The sequence below is a fragment of the Callithrix jacchus genome, chromosome 3 (assembly GCF_049354715.1).
Source record: "Callithrix jacchus isolate 240 chromosome 3, calJac240_pri, whole genome shotgun sequence".
NCBI classification, from domain to species: domain Eukaryota; kingdom Metazoa; phylum Chordata; class Mammalia; order Primates; family Cebidae; genus Callithrix; species Callithrix jacchus.
The window spans coordinates 88,419,673-88,436,453 of record NC_133504.1 but is presented as its reverse complement, the minus strand read 5'-3'; the positions used below and the strand labels follow the sequence as shown (position 1 = coordinate 88,436,453).

Below are 16,781 nucleotides of genomic sequence, written 5' to 3'. Positions count from 1 at the left end.
TTGAAGGAAGGAAAACAAATTTAAATTACATTTTGCTGTTACCTTCATAAAAGTGTGAAATCATTTCATTTCCCTGGGTTCTACAGAAAACACTTTTAAAATGCCACTAAGATGTATAACAAGACATAAAACTGCAAATATTAACTGTCTATGGTGACTAGGACAAGAAAATGTCACATTCCTTTCTCTTGCTAAGGAAATTGCATATTTCCTTTGCAAAAATAAAGAATATGTAGTCTTCAAAGGAGCATATGTGACAGTTTTAAAGTTGTTTGGTTTCATGTTAAAGGTTTCTATAAATTTGCATGATTGTCTCAAAGTTGAAAAATGAAGAGAAATAAAGACAAAAAAGGAAGACGTCATTAATCTTAGACATACAAGTTTTGTTTTCACCAATGTCAAAACAACAGCTATGCCATATCTGTATTTTGTTCTTTCTAAATGCTATTTTGAGTTATATAATTTTCAAATCCATCTGAGAATGAATATACTTTTAAATTTTTGCTTAGGTTTCCCTCCACGATCTGCAATATTCTAAACAGAAAGCTTATCTTCTATCTTTGCCCAGATCTGTGAAGCAAATGGACATGCATTTTACTAAGTGGAAAATGTAGCTGCGGCATGGGCGGTTAACTACTGGTGAGTGTGTGGTGTTTAGTTTATGGACTAGAGGACACCATAAGCCTTGGCTGAGCACATTAATTTCATATGGGAATTGAGTACTTCTTGAAACAAAGAGCCTCTTCAAAACATAGATTAACTGACTTTCAGAATTTCACTAAACTGAAGTGAAAGAAAAGTTTAACAGTAATATCAAACACTAAGGGCTTTACATCTATTTACTCTCTTAATTCTCACGGACTCTATTAGGTAGGCACTGCCATTGTCTTCCCTTACAGATGAGAAACTGAGGCCAGAGAATTCCAAGGACCTTGCCAAAATTCACACAGCCTCTGAGCAGTAGACTCATGCGCTTAGCAATTTACTAGGTTTAAAATTGTGGTTGTTTGTTTTACTGATAGAAAGAAAAGATAGATGTGATGGAAAAGGTCACAAGGAGATTTATTTCTGAAAGGGCTGAGTTACGTATAATTTCAGAATTTAGTCCAGGGTGCATGGATTTAAAATACTCTGTGAAGGCAAGATAATGGGTCTCTGGGTATAAAAGGGCCAGCCCAAGAACTCTGAGGGAGACAGGAAAGTCCCTCGCTCAGCTCACTGGCTCCTGACAGACTGGCTCAGCAATGGGCTCTGTCGGCTACCACTTGGCTTTCCTGGTTTCTGTGAAGGTTCCAGACTGAAGAGCCAGTCAGGGATGTTGAGGAGCTATGCCTTGTGCAACTAGTAAGTATGTCACAGCTGTAAATATACACAACACATAGATACGTGTATACAGAGTGTGTTGTCATTTCTTTCACTGCATTTTTCTCCCTCATTATTAACAGTACAATAAAAGTGGATGTAATACCAAAGCAGGACAAATCTATTTAATGTCTACATTTGCTTAACAGGAAAAGAGCTTCCTTCTGAATTCAGAAAGTTTGACTAGTTTCCTTCTATGAGAATAACTTTTGTTAGTCATTCATTAATACATATTACTTTTATAATGTCCAGAATAAACTAGACTGTATTTTGTTTATCACAATCAATGTTAAACATAAATTTTTCCAATTCCATCTATATTTATGAGAAAGATATAGTTGTATCACATACATAATTTATTGAAAAGTAACACATCCAAAATAGTTGAAATGGAAAATTTCCAAAGAATTCATGATTATTGAATGCATCTTTAAAAATTAAACTAATTTGATCATTTGTACCAGAATTTTCCTGTCTTTCAAAAGTGTACATAGTGTTTTTATAAGCATATAAGCTTATTACTAACAATATGGACTAGAATAATTTTGTGATTTCAAATGCTCACCAAATTATTTTTAAAACACAAAATTCTATAGAACTCACCTTTTGCCCATTCATCCCTGGAATTCCAGGTGCTCCAGTAGAACCCTAAAGAGACACATGATTAAATTGAGTTGCTATCATACACAAAATATTCTAAGTTTATACTGTATGAATTATATAAGCCTTGCTAAAACATTTCTAGAAAGTTTTATTTTTCAGACCTTATCCATAGTGTTCAAATATATAATGTAAGTAGATTCCTCAGGCTTGCCCAGAAATGACAAAGTTAAAATTAAACCTTGCTTCTAAGTACCCACTTAATTTTAATATGATTTTAAAGAAATGTATATGATAAATTGATCATACCTATCAGAGGGCCACATGACTCTAAATTTTGATGTTTTTAAGAATAAATAGTTTAGTTCCATCTGGAAAAGTCCTACCAATATCAGTAACATTTGCATTTCATGAGTTAAAATACCATAAAACAAAAGGTAATTAAAATAACAACCACTTGTTCCACAGTTAAATAAGGGGCCTATGTCATAAACTCAAATTTGTTGTATTTTAAGTATTTTCCTCCCAGACGTTCAAGGAGTAAGTTTAAGCCACATGAATGTGAATATGTCTTTCAGAGTGACTAACAAAGGTGTAATAAATGTTATACACTGACCAGGAGCAACACAACTTCTGTACAAAAAAGTTGGGTGTGTGTGAGCACATGCGGGTGTGTGTGTGTGCACATGCACATGTGCATACTGGTGTCTAAGTATGAATGATTGGGCATAGATGGGTGAGCTGGAGAATAGGAAAGCTAATTATTACCTGAGAAAATCTATGACATTTAACTGGATACAGAAACATTAGCAAATATTTTCGAACGCTGATGTCATTTCCCTCCATTACACCTTCCATTTAGGCTCTGGAGAAACCATTTTAAATACACTGTGCTTATTCTTTGTCTAAAACTAGAAAACAGATTTTTCTTAGTAGATGTATGCTATTACATCTCTTTAATAATAATGGAGAAAAGATTTTTAAAAAAAATAGTAATTATAGACCAAAAACTCCCCTTAAAAGAGTCTCCTAGAAAAACAGTAATTATAATCAAAACAAATTGAAATGGCAAGTTCCTTTGTGCATTTAGTGATTATATTGAATGGGTCATTAAAGAACTTCCCGAAGTCTGAAGCAGTAATTTTATCCTGGTTGCATGTGGATTAGAGTAGCTTTACAATTTCACACCATGCTTAATAGAGACATTATTGCGAAGGACAAAGTGTTCCTACACAAAAGTTGTCTCGCAACCCATGGGCTTTTACTTGGTTTGTAGGATTATGTTTCAACAGATGCCACATGCCCAGTGCTTGGGGGATAAAAAGTCTCTATCTTTGATGGATTCCAAAGATAAGGAATAATCACTTTTCCACCTGTTATAATACAATTGTTTTCTTTAGTATTCCACAGGTTAAATATCCCCCTCCCCACTTGAAGGGGTGTAAGGATGGGGGAATGGGGACTCAGTGATATTCTGTTGGCAAAATGCCATCTACTTGCTTTTAATATATTTACTGCTGTAAGAGAGGTGTAATTTTGGAAACCCTAGATCTTCATCAGAATTTATTTTTATTTTTATTTTTTGAGATGGAGTCTTGCTCTGTCTCACCCAGGCTGGAATACAGTGGCGCAATCTGGGCTCACTGCAGCCTCCGCCTCCCGGGTTCAAGCAATTATCCTGTCTCAGCCTCCTGAGTAGCTGGGACTACAGGAGTGTGTCACCACACCTGGCTAATATTGTATTTTTAGTAGAGACAGGTTTTATCATGTTGGCCAGGCTGGTCTCAAAGTCCTGACCTCAGGTGATCTACCCGCCTTGGCCTCCCAAGGTGTTGGTATTACAGACGTGAGCCACTGCGTCCAGCCTCTCCATCAGAATTTAATTCTTATGATCACGGATAACAACAAAATGAAAATCAGGAAGTCGCTTTTCAAGTTACCTCATCAAAGAAGGACACCAGTTGGCCACTTGAATATAGTGAACTCAGCAGTATCCTTTTTTCTGCTCAGTTCTCTGGCCATTTGGCAATCATATAATTGAGGAAGGCCATGCATTCATTTTGCAACGTCACATTTTAAATTTTGTCACAAAGTTTGACCAGTATGTGAATTAAAAATTCAATAATGTACAAGTTCAGCAGACAACTTAAAGAGTCTGCTCTGGATCTATTGAATTTTTTTTATAATGGAGTCAATCAGAAATCTAATGCTCACATTCTATGACTGTATTTTTAGAAAGCACAAGGCACAAACCAGACTAACTGCTTCGGCGTGGCTTACAGTAGCTAATTTCATTCACCTCTCTTGCTTGCCATTAGGTCATGAGAGCACAACTACTTTCACAGTATTGTTGTTTATACTCTACCTTTTGTCCTGGAGGCCCTAGAGGACCCTAAAAAAGAAAAACAATTCAATTAACATAATACTGTAGCTACTTAAGCTTAGATGACCAGTTTAAGCTGTGCTATTCTCTTAAGATTTTCTTTGCTATCCTGAAATATGCTGACATTTCCTACATCAGGAAAAAGAAAAGAAAAGAAAATTTCAGTTGGAAGTACAAAATGGATCTTTTCTTCTAGTTTTCTTTTGAAGACCATTAAGCATACACAGCAGGATTCTGATTTTTCCTCTTTACTAAAAAATAATCTTGCTGTTTCAGCGCATATGTTTTTTAAAAAAATACCTATAAATGTATCACATCAATCTCATTTAGTAGGCTGAAGATATAGTCCCTAGAAGCAGTTAAAATGCAATGGAGTTCCTCAGCAAATGGACAGGTTAGATGACTTCTGCACCTGCAAATCTTCAGTGAGCAGATTTGCAAAGGAAATAATTGAATAGCATTACAAAGAAACATGGTTTTTTTTTTTTTTTTCTATTTTTCCTCTTAGGAAATATGGTCAACTAACTTGCACAATAACTTGTTTACAAACTAGGGGAGGCCAATATCAACTGTGATACCGAGTATATACTACAAAGGGGAACAAAAGAGGCTGTCAGTTGTTTCTTAGACTAAGATACTGGGTGGGGAAGAGACTTAGTGAGATAAACGAGAATGTTTACACAGCGCGGAAATGTAGCAGTTTTTCAACCACAAAGTCAGTGTTGGGATTCTCTCGACTTTATTTAGAGCAAGGCAAGGCTTTTAAGACGGTGGAAAATAACTGTATTTTCCACAATATAAAAATATATAGCTGTATTTCTCACTATTTGTATATATTTTTTAAGTATAACTATAGCACTTTCTTCCAGTTCTTTCAAAAATATATTTTACAATGTTTTAGAAAAGTTATAGACACTCATCATTTCATGTTAAAAGTTCTTTATTCCATGACATTTAACTAATGACCATCTGATTTTCAGTGTGTGACATTTCAGTTAATCAGCATGTTGCATTCGTACTCTGTAACACTAAATAAAACACTAGAGTGGTCGTTAGAAGAAGATCCGGTCATGCATCCTTTTTATTAAAAATATATAATGTTTAGGAAGATTCACAGAATCTGTTCCCCATGTTATTTTGTAATCCTCACAGGAGGACTAACAATTTCCTTATATAATCAGCTTTAGGTTATTGAAAGTACACTGTGCAATATTGCCTTGATATATTTCTATTTAATGTACTCAACCAACCGTTTAATTAGTTTGTTATTTGGTTGGTCTGTGTGGTCAGACATTCTCCCTACTTATTTCACTCCCTGTATCTAAAATTCTCCCTGTTTAAGATTTTGCAGAGAAAATAGAGACTATCAGGTATAAATTCCCTTGACATCTTGTCTCTCATCAAACTCTACGTGTACCTCTTTCCTGTATCAGAGGAAGAAGAGCCCCTCCTCCTATACAAGGCAAAGTCATCTGGTGTACTCTGGAATCCATCCTTGTCTCTGTCCTCAGGGATCTTTTGCAATCAGTTACTTCTGCATCTGTATCAGAGGCTCCACTTCTTCACTAGTTCTTCCCCTTAGCATATAAACATATTTAATCATTTCCTCACTTGGGTAAATTGTTTGAGAAGTAAATGTTCATGCTAAGTAAGGGCAGAATTTGGAGGTTGTGGTGATAGGAGATCTGAGAATGAAGAAAAGACTTGGGTTTTATCATTGTCTATGATTCCATTTTCTCCAATGTCTCTAGAGTACTTTACTTCTTAAAATATTGATGTTAGGAAATCATAGAACAAGGAGTACATTAATTCAGCATTTAGACTGAGAATGTGTATGTTCAATTCACAAAGACTTGTTTCCCTAAAATTGTCTATTTCATTACATTGATATATAACCCTGGAAGGGAATATTTTAAATGAAAATAAGAGTAAATTCAACATCAAATATTTAAACTAGAGAATAACATATCTGATATTTTTAATTTGGTCTCTGCTGCATAATCACATAAAATCAGAGATTTAGAAAGATGACTCATCTCAGAAATTCATAAAATTAATTAAGTTGTCTATTTTAACACATTATTTAATGAAAAGCTAAGGATGGCTACAAAGATCATAAACAGTTTCCCTCACTGTTAGGAAACTACTACTCCTTCTGGTAACCTCTAAAAATAAAAGCAGTTTCTTTAAGATTTAATGTTATTTTGAATTGGAAATACATCTTATAGAGTTTTCAAAACTATGCTGGCAAGAATATATTCACAGTTACCAAAAATGTGCATATACTTCTTTGATCTCTGTGGCAGGAAAAACGGTAGGGATCTAACAAGAGTGTCTAACAAGAGTGTCATCCATTACTAGTGGGGGGACCTAGGAGTAGGGCAGAATAAAATATAGAACACTTCAGTAAGTACAGAGAGAGAGAGAGAGAGACAGATGCACACACACACACGTGCACATGCATGCCCACATCCAGACATACCAGTTATTTTTACTGAGCAATATTTTGCTGATACGTGTTTAAGTATCCTTAGATTAATACTATTATATATCTACAACATTGTGGCAATTAAATTTAGGCTTACAAATAAAAGTTTCCCTACTCAAAAATTGATTTTGAAATTAGGGTATGTTGCTACCAGTTGGTTAAGATGAATACATTTGATTGGTCCTGTGGCTTCTGGTACAAATGTTAGTTTATAAAGTGATTTGAAAATTCCATAGAAACATTCATGAATTTATCAATTTTTTTTTTTTTTTTTTGAGATGGAGTTTCACTCTTGTTACCCAGGCTGGAGTACAATGGCGCAATCTCGGCTCACCGCAACCTCCGCCTCCTGGGTTCAGGCAATTCTCCTGCCTCAGCTTCCTGAGTAGCTGGGATTACAGGCATGCGCCACCGTGCCCAGCTAATTTTTTGTATTTTTAGTAGAGACGGGGTTTCACCATGTTGACCAGGATGGTCTCGATCTCTTGACCTTGTGATCCACCCACCTTGGCCTCCCAAAGTGCTGGGATTACAGGCGTGAGCCACCGCGCCTGGCCATCAATTTTTTTTTTTTTTTTTTTTAAGGAGACAGTCTGTACTTTATAGGAGCTCAATTGCTGAGCTGATCAATTTTTTTTTATTTTTGTTTTTTTCTTTCGAGACAGGATCTCACTCTGTTGTCCAGGCTGGAGTGCAGTCATGTGATCATAGCTCACTGTAGCCTCAGACTCCTAAGCTCAAGCAATCCTGCCTCAGCTTCCCAAGCAGCTGGCACTACAAGCACATGTCACCATGCCTGGCTAAGTTTTTAATATTTTGTGGAGACAGGGTCTTGCTATATTGCCCAAGCTGGTCTTGAACACCTGGCCTCAAGCAATCCTCTCACCTTGGCCTCCTAAAGTGTTGGGATTACATGTGTGAGCTACTACTCGTAGCCTATCTAATCTTTCTTACACTTGTTTATGTTTTCATCCTGTACAACAACTTGGATGAATAATGCCATATATTCATTATTCACTAGTCAAACAAATGCTTATTATTACCAAAGTTAAAATCATTTTTTTCTAGTGATTCAAGATTTCTAAAACAATTCCATTATTGTTATCCTCATAATTTAATAAGTTTGAATCAAGCAGATTTCCAACCTAGAGTCACAATCTTTTTGGTTCACCTTTATTAATCGATGAAGTGGTCTTTCCTTATTTACATTTGCATATACTTTGTATATAACCAGTTACGATGAGAATAATCTAGTTTTGTTTTTCAAAATAATTTCTTTGCATACATCTTAAGATTAAAAACTAACATACAGAATATCAACATATTAAGCTATATTTCTTTAAACTCCAGAAACATCAACTATAATTAGAACCTTAAAACACATTAAATTTAAATACAGGTTCTGGGTGATATAAAATAAAAAAACTTTTCATTAAAGAATTTTGCATCATGAATATAACTTTATCAAATAGATAAAAACTCAAAGAGTCACTGAAAAATTCTAAGCATGGAGTAACATCATTAATCTGCAGATAAACCTTTGCACCAGTTTTAATAATCTTTCAGAAAACACCATGGGAAGTTATGCAAAATAAAGTTCAGATATTATAAACACAGTAAGAAATTATAGAGTTACTTGATTTTCTTTCCAATTTTTCCTCTCCCTTCCTAGGTACCATATCTAAAGATCTATGTACAATATTCAGCATATGGTAAGAAAGTAAGTTAAAGAAACATGATAGACCCCATGTTGGTGACTGTCTTTACCAAAAGCATGTTACTCAGGCCTCAGAGTCAACTTTTACTCCTCCTACTTCAGTCCATCAGACACTTAAAAATATCTCTATGATCCAGCCCTCTTCTCCAGCCACATTGCTACATTCCTGTTAAACCCTCACCTCTCTCCCTTAGCTAATGTAAAGTTCACCTAATGACTTGCTTTCGGTCTCCTCCAGTGCTTTCTGCACACTGCTGCCTGCGTGAGCTTCCAAAAAGGCTAATGGGTTCAAACCTTTCCTTTACTTAAATATCATTCAGTGGCTTTTCACAGCCTTTTATAAGAGTCTGGGCTTTGGCAGTAGTTGCAGTTTTCCGCATAAGCCAGGCTTCCACATTTCTGCACCTCTTTCTGTTCCTATAAGGGGCTTTCTTCTCCATGGTCCTCTCCTGCACCCATTCTAAAATCAGAGCTCAGTGCCCTCGCCCTTGTGGTAGGTGCTCCTCTTTCATTCTCCAAAGCACCCCTACGATGTTTTCATAGAATTTACCAACAATAATCATAATTGTCTGGTTACCTCTTTATTCACTCTAAATTACCTTTATCTTGCACAGTAGCTGGCACATAGTAATTGCTCAGTGAATAATTTTAAGGTTAATTCATTTATTCATTCACATAATAGTTTTTGAGTGCCCAATGAGTGCTGTTTTGTCTACAAAACAAGACAAAACAAAATGATCACTCAGTGAGCACTCAAAGTAAGACAAAAATGTATACCCCTAGATTTCGTATTCTAGTGAATGTAGTCAGACAGTAAACAAATATAAAATTGTGTCAGGTCGTAAGTGCTAAAGCAAAGAGGGAGATATGGATTGGGAGAAGTAGATGGAATAAATTGCAGGGAGATCATTTAGTGAAGCCCTCAGTGATAAGGAGGTCAGGAAGAGAGTGATGGGTATAGAAGGGGTAAGAATATTCCAGGCAAGGGAAGAGTAAATGCAAAGAGCAAGAGTTGGGCACATGCTAAGCATGTTCAAAGAACACCCCAAGGAGGCTGTCGGTGAGTAGTAGGAGATGGGGATATAAATAGGGAAGAGAGATTGTATGTGTATGGTCTTGTAGGTGCTTGCAAGCACAATGATGTTTACTTTGAGTAGGATAAAAACTACAGAAATGAACAAATGGATACATAAAGCAATTCAGGTTTTTTTTTCCTTAAGCTTGAGACAATAGTGTCTCAAGATAGGAATGGCAGGATTTTTCACCCTTTTGTTCACCTGACTCATTCTAACATTGCTGGCCTATTCTAGTAGCCTCCAGATTACCTCTAATTGCAAGCATGAGTGGAGAAATTTAGGTCATGACTTCCATATGAACATAGCAAAGCCAAAATCATCCAACTTACACAGTATCATTAACAATGAGAGTGTTATATATGTGTATGTGGGCCTAAGGTCTCTAATGCACTTCAGAAAACAATTATGCAAAGGGTAGATAGAATTATCAACCCAAGTAAATCTTCAAAGCAGGCTGTTAAGAAAAGGATCACTCTGTGACTATTATGCATTGGCTGTACTTTCTAGTTTATGAACCAAAAAAAATAACACAGAAAGCCATTCCCTGATAGATCATGGGATGGAAAAAAAATAATGAATTTTTCTGTCACTACTGATGTTAGCACAAATTTGATTGAGGTATTAATTACTTAAACAGGATGCTGAGTTCCTAAATGATGTGCTTTAGGATGCCTCTTGGGACATGTTTTAAGGCAAGTTCTGGTTGCCTGCTATTAGGAAATGATGTAGGGGGCGGACATAGTTCCTGTTCTGTCCCTGATGGCTAACAGTAAAATTTGAAGCTCTGAGAGCTGCTGGTCATTTCTTGACAGAAGAATATACAACTAGCTTCTGTAATAAAAAACTTAGGGAACAAAAAAGAGGTGGTCCATCTGTAAAGGGGAAGATAAAAGCCCAAAACTATTAAACCATTTAAAATTATTTCCTTCTTAATAATTTTTCCATGATTTCATAAAAGTTAGGCAAAATGAAGAAAATACCTTTAAAAGTCTAGTTCCAAAGGGAAGAATGATAACACATATAATCTAACTATGGAGTCATAAAACATTAGTACCAGACTTTCTCAAGGGTTTGGTACAACAGACTTTAATTTCAATTTTTTGAAAGATATTAACCTGGTGAAATGCATCAAGAGATCACAAAATACATAAACTTGGTTTACAAAGAGTAAGAGGAAATTCGTCTTACTTAAGAAGTAATCATCATTTAAGATGCATGTATATAAAATGCCATGTTCTGCTTGGATGTTTGATGTGGGAAGGTTAACAAACATAAACTCTAGCCACAATTATATGTATGTCTGGAGTGTAATTCAAGTGATGTTTTACAAGATTTGGATTTCATAGCTTAAGTGTGTGGAAATGCCAACTAGAAACTATGGGGAAATGTTTAGAATATAAGAGAGTGCACTGAAATGTTTTCAGTGTAAAAGCCAGTGATTTAGTTGAAGTGGGTATGAAGGAACACAGTATAAACAAGAACAGAGCGAGACAGTGCTGAGAAGGGAGAACCTCATCTCTTGTTTCAAGTCTTTCATGGATCCTGTCTTCAGTCACACTTCATCATTTATATTTTCCCAAGAAGTCTATATCCTTCTCCGATTAGTCTTCATGTGAAGTTCTTAACCATTCTTCAAGGCTCAGCGGTCATAACTCACTTCCTTTGTGAGCCTTCTCCAGCACACCCAGACAAAGCTTGTTTTTATCCTTTGTGTTTCTTTAGCACATTTCAACTGGCTATATTTTAACATATTTACCTATTTTAAAAATCCACTTGACTAGGTAGCAACTTCCTCAGGCCATATATCTCACATCGTCAGGATTAGTGCCTAACACATAAATAATTACTGACTAAATGGAAACAATGAATGAATGAATTTAAAAAGTATTTAATTCCGTTTACTGCCTTTCCACCATTATTTTAACACTCATACTATCATACCTGTATCACTGGAAAGAGCTCCCAGTTTTGAGACAGTTGTTCTGTTTAGGTATCTGAGACTTTTGTTTCAGTAATATCACTTCATAATTTCTATTATTTGAAAAAGTTCCTCTACAACCTAGAGCCGGTTAGTAAGATGGCATGTCATTATATTTATTCATGAGCATTTGATGAAAAACGTTCTACATGCAGTAATTATTTTTTAAAAGAGTAAATTCTTTCTGACTTTTCTATCTCATGTGCTAAATTTTTGAAGAAAATATTAAACCAGAATGATTCACTTATTGGTGTTTCTCATAATCATGAGGCTATGACCTCTTTAAGGGAGGTCTCTTAAAGTTCAGGAAATTAAAGAAGTAATACATTTTTCTCACTACTTGACAAAACCAGAACCCAAGACTAAATATTGAGCTTTAAATACCATAGATTAAAGATAAATCTAGGTATATAAAAACCTTATTTTTTATCAGATTCTAAAACAGAGACTCTATATTACCTCTTGCCAGATACCCACACACTAAAATTAGCTCATTCCATCTCTTCTAAAAATTTAATAAATTGTTTCTTATTGCTAAACCTAAAATGGAAATGATCCGAAAAGAAAGAAAAATTAACAGGCTTCTCTCCCCTCTGTGATTAAACATACTTCCCTCGAGTACTATAAAGGAAACAAATTTATGGTTCACAAAGGCCTATCACCCTACGCTACACTCAGTAAAAAATATTTCCAATAAGCAGTGTAAGTGCTTTTCCTATTTTAAATCAACAATACTGAGAAACACTGGTGGCTAGAATTTAAATAACTCATGATCCACAGAAAAAGGTCTTAAATTTAAGATTATAATATGTAGCATATCCTATTCAGATCTGTTTTCTACCTAGATGGATCAGCACTGTCTATTAATAATAGAACTTTCTATATAATAATGGAAACATTCTGTAGTTAATAGACCAATTGATAGTTAATAATAGACCAATGGATAGTCACTAATCACATAAGGCTAATGAGCATTTGAACTGTGACTATTACAATATTTAGACACTGAATTTTTAATTTTATTTTATTTTTGCAACAGGGACTTACTTTATCCCCCAGTCTGTAGTACAATGGCATGATCTTGACTCTCTGCAACCTCTGCCTCCACCTTCCAGGCTCAAGTGGTCCTCCTGTCTCATCCCCACAAGTAGCTGGGTCTATCTACAGGCATGAGCCACCACACCTGACTAATTTTTGTTTGTTTCTTTTGTAGAGGTGGGTTCTCACCATGTTACCCAGACTGGTCTCAAACTCCTGAGCTCAAGTAATCCACCCCCCTAGGCCTCCCAAAGTGCTAGAATCACAGGCATGAGCCACTCAGCCTGGCCAACTTTAAATTAAATTTAAATAGCCATATGTAGGTAATGGGGACTGCATGGGACAGTGCAGTCCTAGACAACAGAACACATAAGACAGAAATCCAGTGAATTGGATTCTAGTCTGGTCCTGCCATTAACTATTTTGTAACCTTGGCCAAGTTACTTTTTCATTCTGATACTGTTTCTTTTATCTGTGAAATGCTAAGCTAAATGATTTCTAAGATTTCTTCTGAACTTTTTATATCCTACTTAATAAATAGCCATATGGTATGACTAGAATTTTTTTTTTCTTTTTAGCTAAGATTACAGGCACCTACCACCATGCCTGGCTAATTTTTTGTATTTTTAGTGGAGATGGGGTTTTACCATGTTGGCCAGACTGCTCTCAAACTTCTGACCTCAGGTAATCCACCCATCTCGGCCTCCCAAAGTGCTGGGATTGCAGGTGTGAGCCACCATGAGCCACCCAGCTGGTGTGACTAGAAATTGATACAATTGCTTTTCCATTGTCCTCATGAAAATCATCCTTTCAGTTATAACATGTATATTTGTAAGCACATATGTATTCTAAATAATCTATAATACATATATAACTATAAAAAGAAGCAGGCTGGGCATGGTGACTCATACCCATAATCCCAGAACTTTGGGAGGCTCAGGCAAGGAACTTGTTTGAAGCCTGGGCAATATGACAAGACTCCGTCTACATAAAAAATGAAAATTTTAAAAATCCAGGTGTGGTGGTGCATGCCTGAGTCCTAGCAACTTGGGAGGCTGAGGCAGGAGGATTCCTTGAACCCGGGAGTTTGAGGCTGCAGTGAGCTGTGATCATGCCACTGTACTGCCACCCACATGACAGAGCAAGACCCTGTCTCTAAATCAAAACAAAACAAGAAGAAGAGCAATTTTGTGTAATTTTGTTGGATTTGTCCTACCCCATCCTACCCTTGGGGAGTAATGACATGACATTAATTGGGGAAAAAATATAAAGCTAATTTCTTTGTATAAGGGCCTGATTTATCAATTGATTCATTCATATCATTCAATCACTCTGTTTATTAAACACACTAAGTACCAACAACTATTATATGATGTGATAAATGTTATGTAGGAGGGAAGAAGACAGCTTCTAACTTAGCTTGGGGGAGTGAGAAAGTGTACGCATGTGTGAGATTTTCTCAAAGGAGGTGATTAAGCAGAAGGCCATTTCTTTTCTAAGGCTCCACTCAGACACAGGGACCCTGTACTTCCCTTAGATAAGGCAAGAAGGTTTTTGCCTTGGGGCGGATACTGTAAAGGGCTCTTTTCTGGTTGTACTTTCCAGGGGTTAGGAATCCGTGAGTCTAAGATGAGCAATCTGTCCACACACCTTCCAACCTTACCCTCTAGCCACCTGATCTTCAGGTACTAAGGACTCCAGAATTCTCTGCCTCAATGACTTGAGCTCACTTCAAAGATGGTGTGTTGTCCCTTCCCAGGGTATGGTTCTGAAGGTGAACCATACCACTCACTGGTGTGCACCACAACAAATTGGAAGAGAAAGCAAATAGATGGGTATTTTGAGGGGTGTAGATGAAATTTGGTCCCATGAGCATCCACGAACCTGATTCTTATAAATTTAGAGCTTGAGTCTTATAAAGCTGAAGAAGAGGAAAGTGTGGGAAAGAAGGGAAGCAGGCCAAGGGCTAGGGCTAGTTACAGCTCTCCTCACGTCACAACACTATGGCTTTGAACTCCAAGGAGTGCAAGAATTCTGGATTTGAACTTTCCAAGTCATCATGAGAATATGTCTGTCTATAAAGGTTAGAGGATAAAACATACTTTACTGAACAGTTTTATTAAGTTGGTTTATAACTTAAATATTTAGACATTTTTTATAAAGACTCCCATTTTTCCTCTTGCCCCAAAATTTGAACGTTTGCCCTACATCTGCAAATGTAAAGCACATTCAAACAGGCTTTATTTTAAAAAGTTTCTTCTTTATCTAATGATAAAATATGAGAATTTGATGAGATCAATTATAACTGAATGTTCTCAAACAAGAATCACATATTTTGCTTCAGTAGAGCTATAATAAGCTAGATTCTAAAGTTAGAAGAAGTGACAACTAGAGAAGCTGATTATGGTTTTGGAGAAAGAGACAATTTTTAAGACTTTCTTCTATTAAAAGCTTAGCATATGACTGTCCATTGATTTTCTATTTTACAGAACATATATAATAGATACATAAAATATGCATCTGTGCATTCATAATGGAAACAGAGTAGAATGACGGGACTTTAGAGTCGGAAGGGAACTCATGCTGTTTAGTTTCACCATTCTTTACAGATGATGCATCTAAGGCTTAGATACCTTAATTTGTCCGAGTGATAGAGCTTATTAGACCCTGAACTAGAACCACTGTAAAGATAGTTAATAATAGAGCTGACTCACAGCCTAGAGGTCATTAAGGAAAACAAAGTGAAGTAATGAGAGAAGAATACAGACAGCATCATCTACCCAGCTGTTGAGACTGTCTTTCTTTTACATAATCATGCTTCTAAATCATTGTTGAAAATGCTCCCCAAGTTGACATTTTGTTTCTAGGAGACAGAACCAGCTTCAAAGGAAAGTCAAACGTTCCTTCCTATCACCTCACTAAGTGACCTTTAGACATCTCTAGAGAAGTCTGTGCACACATGTATCAACACAGAGCTGGTCCCTGCCCCAGGCTGAGGAGACATAGCTCCACTGTGTTGATTCTATGGCAGGACTCCCTGCAAGGGATGGTTGGGCAGCACCAGAAACAGAAGGCATCACTTGTCTACTTTCTCTGGTCCATTTGAAAAACAGCACTGCAGGCTCTGGGCAAAAGCGCCAAGGAGGTGGGAAGAGCCCTGCAGGTGTGCCATTTATATGTCCTTCATGGACAATCAGATTAAGGGAGGCTGATAAAGCATTAGAATGGTTGCGAAGGCATCCCAGCAGGCAGTGTGCACAACTGAAGGACGTGCAGTTTTACCAAACAAGATTTTGTTGTCAAAATCTAGTCTAATAACTACAATAATATGATTTCAGTCATTTTTGTTATTTGTGATCTGAAGGTTTGGGGGTTTTGCTTCCTCTGCCAGATCCAAATCAGGAAGTCTGCTGTTGTCTCCAGTGTCTGCCATCTGCTGATCAAGATAGCAAGCAGATCAAAGCACAATGAAGGAATACCATGAGTTTTATCAAATCCGTGGGATAGCAATGCATTATAAATTGAACATATTTAAAGTAAACCTTCACATACTGCTTCCTTCAATTTTATTTTAAATGCAATGGAAATATTTTCATGCTTATGTTATTGACTAATATTTTTAAAAAACATTATATTCACTTGATCTAAATGTATTAAATGTGTTTGCAGGTGAAATGAAAATCAACTAAAAATATCTGTAAACTGTTTGGACAGATCCAAATTTCACTTTAAGACAATACAACAGGAAATGTTTCTGAGTTTTGAACTCTCAGATACAACCAGGACCCAATGAGGAACATTTTAAGTATTCTTATCATTCAGTACAAGATAAATGCATATGTTACGGAGCCTATATATGTGTAGGGGAGAGGAAGAAAGGAATAAAGAACTTCAGAACAGGAAATTGGTCTCTGAAACTTTGGATATAGACATCTTGGAACAAAAAATAGTATACATGATACTGGAGCTAGTGTGTGTGTGTGTATGTATATATATATATATATATATATATATATATATATATATATATATTTTTTTTTTTTTTTTTTGGAGACAGAGTCTTGCTTTGTTGCCCAGGCTGGATTGCAGTGGTGCAATCTCAGCTCACTGCAACCTCTGCCTTCAAGACTCAAGCGATT

General features: G+C 36.2%; 1 protein-coding gene across 1 annotated transcript in view; it reads right to left on the bottom strand.

The window, feature by feature from the left end:
* Positions 1-16,781, bottom strand: part of COL25A1 (collagen type XXV alpha 1 chain) — a 518,595-nt gene that overhangs the window by 105,598 nt on the left and 396,216 nt on the right. Inside the window, exons 11-12 of the mRNA XM_078366719.1 lie at positions 4,328-4,354; positions 1,966-2,010 (exon numbers count right to left, since the gene is read on the bottom strand). Of these exons, the coding sequence (XP_078222845.1) occupies positions 1,966-2,010; positions 4,328-4,354 (72 nt within the window). The remainder of the gene's footprint in view (positions 1-1,965; positions 2,011-4,327; positions 4,355-16,781) is intronic.